This window comes from Pinus tabuliformis, chromosome 4_2, assembly GCF_031772625.1.
Source record: "Pinus tabuliformis cultivar Carrire ecotype Pingquan chromosome 4_2, CPIR1, whole genome shotgun sequence".
Classification (NCBI taxonomy): domain Eukaryota; kingdom Viridiplantae; phylum Streptophyta; class Pinopsida; order Pinales; family Pinaceae; genus Pinus; species Pinus tabuliformis.
Window position 1 is genome coordinate 1024113019 of NC_142304.1, and position 2203 is coordinate 1024115221.

The 2203-nt window shown below is 46.1% G+C and overlaps 1 protein-coding gene across 1 annotated transcript; it reads right to left on the bottom strand.

Moving 5' to 3' along the window:
• Window positions 1–325: 325 nt before the first annotated feature.
• On the bottom strand, window positions 326–1618 carry LOC149173105 (uncharacterized). Its single transcript, XM_089426575.1, has 2 exons — window positions 1185–1618; window positions 326–1061 (listed from the first exon to the last, which is right to left on the bottom strand). The coding sequence occupies exons 1-2, from the start codon at window positions 1616–1618 to the stop codon at window positions 326–328; spliced, it is 1170 nt and encodes a 389-aa protein (XP_089282701.1).
• Between the last annotated feature and the right edge of the window lie 585 nt (window positions 1619–2203).

Sequence of the window (2203 nt, forward strand, 5' to 3'; positions counted from 1 at the left end):
CCTCTTTCCGGGTCAAGCTTGAGTGAATCGCCTCTTGGACCAGGATATAATTATCCACTATCTGTCTTCCTTGAATGAAACCTCCCTGATTCTCTGGGATAATGGAAGGAAGAATAGTTTTCAGCCTGTTGGTAATCACTTTTGTTATCAGTTTGTAGCCAATGTTGCAAAGGGAGATGGGGCGGAACTTGGAGAAAGTATTGGCTCCTTTTTCCTTACGGATAAGGGCCAGGAAAGCCGAATTGGTGCTTCCCCCTAATTTCTGACAAGCTTGGGATTTCCGGATCATTCTGCACAAGTCTTTTTCCACAATCTGCCAACAATTCTACAAGAATCTGGCAGTGAATCCATCTGGGCCCGGGGCCTTGTATGGTTCCATGGCAAAAAGAGCGGGTTTGATTTCTTCGTTAGTGACTTCTGCTTCCAAGGACTGATTCTTCCTAGCCGATATCAGAGTGGGCACCTCATTGACTAAGGTGGAAGTCTGCCCCAGGGTCTCTTTCTCACTGTACAGGTTTTTGAAATGGAGGAAGGTAGCCTTTTTTATGCTTTGCAGGTCTCTATGATTGATATTCTCTACCTTAATTTCTGAGATGGAGTTGAAAATTTTCCGTGCTTGAGGTTGCTTGTGGAAGAAGGCAAAGTTTCTATCTCTTGCCTTGAGCCAAAGCCTCCGAGATTTGACCCTCCAGTACTCTTCCTCGGCCGAGCTTGCTTTGAGAAGTTTTTGCTGAAGATCTGCCTCCTTATCAAGGACTTCTTTTGTGATCTCTTCCTTTTCCGATTTCAGGTGATGGTTCTCAAGGCATTCTTGAATCTTTTTCCTTTCCATTGCTGGGTTAGGAAGGGATTTTTCCCAGGTTTTCAAGGCTGCTTTCACTCTCCTAAGCTTTTCTTCCCAAACGAAGAAGGCAGAGCCGTTGACAGGTTGCTTCCAAGTGTCTTTTACTAATTGCGAGAAGGACTGTTCCTTGACCCAAAGGGAACTGAATTTAAAAGGAATGGGGCCTTGATCCATGTGGGCCACCAGATCAAGTTTGATGGGTCTGTGGTCAGAAACACTGCAAGGGAGAATATGCATTCTAGATTATAAACCAAGAAGAAGAAAGGAACTTTTAACAAGAAATCTGTCTAACCTTGCAGCTATGTGTCCCGGGCCGAGCCTTCTGTTGGTCCAAGTGTACTTGCCCGCCGAAGGCTTGATGTCGATCATATCCCAATCCTGGAGCAGATCCTCCACCCATTCGCGCGCCGGATCCCTTACTATGCTTCCTCCACATTTTTCCGCTAGAGATAAAGTGAGGTTTAGATCTCCAACAATGATGATATTTGCTAAATCTTCAGATTCTGCCAGTCCTCTGATGGAATCCCAGCAGATCTTTTTCTCTCCTGCGCTAACTGGAACATACACATTAAAGAGGCAGAGGGTCTCCACTGAGTCTGCATGTTTCAGCTTAGTGAACAGCCAATGTGGGTTGGCGACCTCTTTAACCTTTGAGAATTTGTTTGCATTCCAGAGAGTGCCCAGGCCTCCTGAGGCCCCCCTGGCTGAGACTGCTTGTCCTTCACTTCTTTTCCATAAGTTTTTTCCGATATGGAGGAAGACCTTATCCTCCATTTTGGTCTCCTGGATTAGGAGTATGTCGGGAGAGTCGGATCTTATCAGACTTTTGACGGCTTCTTCTTTTCTTTTGCTTCCCATACCCCTACAATTCCAGGAGATGATCTTCATCACTTACTTTTGGAGTGGGGAGCTCCTTTAGAGCTCTGGAGCTGATTTCTGGTCATCTTCAGGGTTTTAGCCAACAGTTTCTCAAGGGTAGGCTGGCTTCCTTGCAATTTGTCCTTGTAAGTCTCCTGCTCCCTTTTTTCGCGGGCAGTTTTTCGGCCTCTCAATGATCTTCTGGCCGAGGATTGCGAGCCTGCTATTTCACCTTCTTCTTCTGAGTCCTCCGAGCTTTGCACTTCCTCAGCCTCTTCTGAGGGTATCTCTTCCATTTTGTCTACATTGTTTTCGACTTGCTTTGGCTCCGAGGGGGGCTCTTTGTGAGGTGATCCTTCATTCTGTATCTCTATACCTTGAGTGTCCTCTGTAGCTGATCTTAGCTGGATGAATTTATTTCCTTGTTCTTCCAAGTGAGGAATTTGAGGCCTAGAGCCTGTCTGGGGAGCCTTGGTATTGTTGTTTCCATTTCTTGGGGCT

Bases quoted from the DNA above. Each gene is read 5' to 3' on its own strand.
- LOC149173105 (XM_089426575.1), bottom strand. From the start codon at position 1,618: ATGGAGGATAAGGTCTTCCTCCATATCGGAAAAAACTTATGGAAAAGA. The intron at 1,062-1,184 runs GTACACTTGGAC...TCTCCCTTGCAG, and splicing joins ATCAAGCCTTCGGCGGGCAA to TGTTTCTGACCACAGACCCA.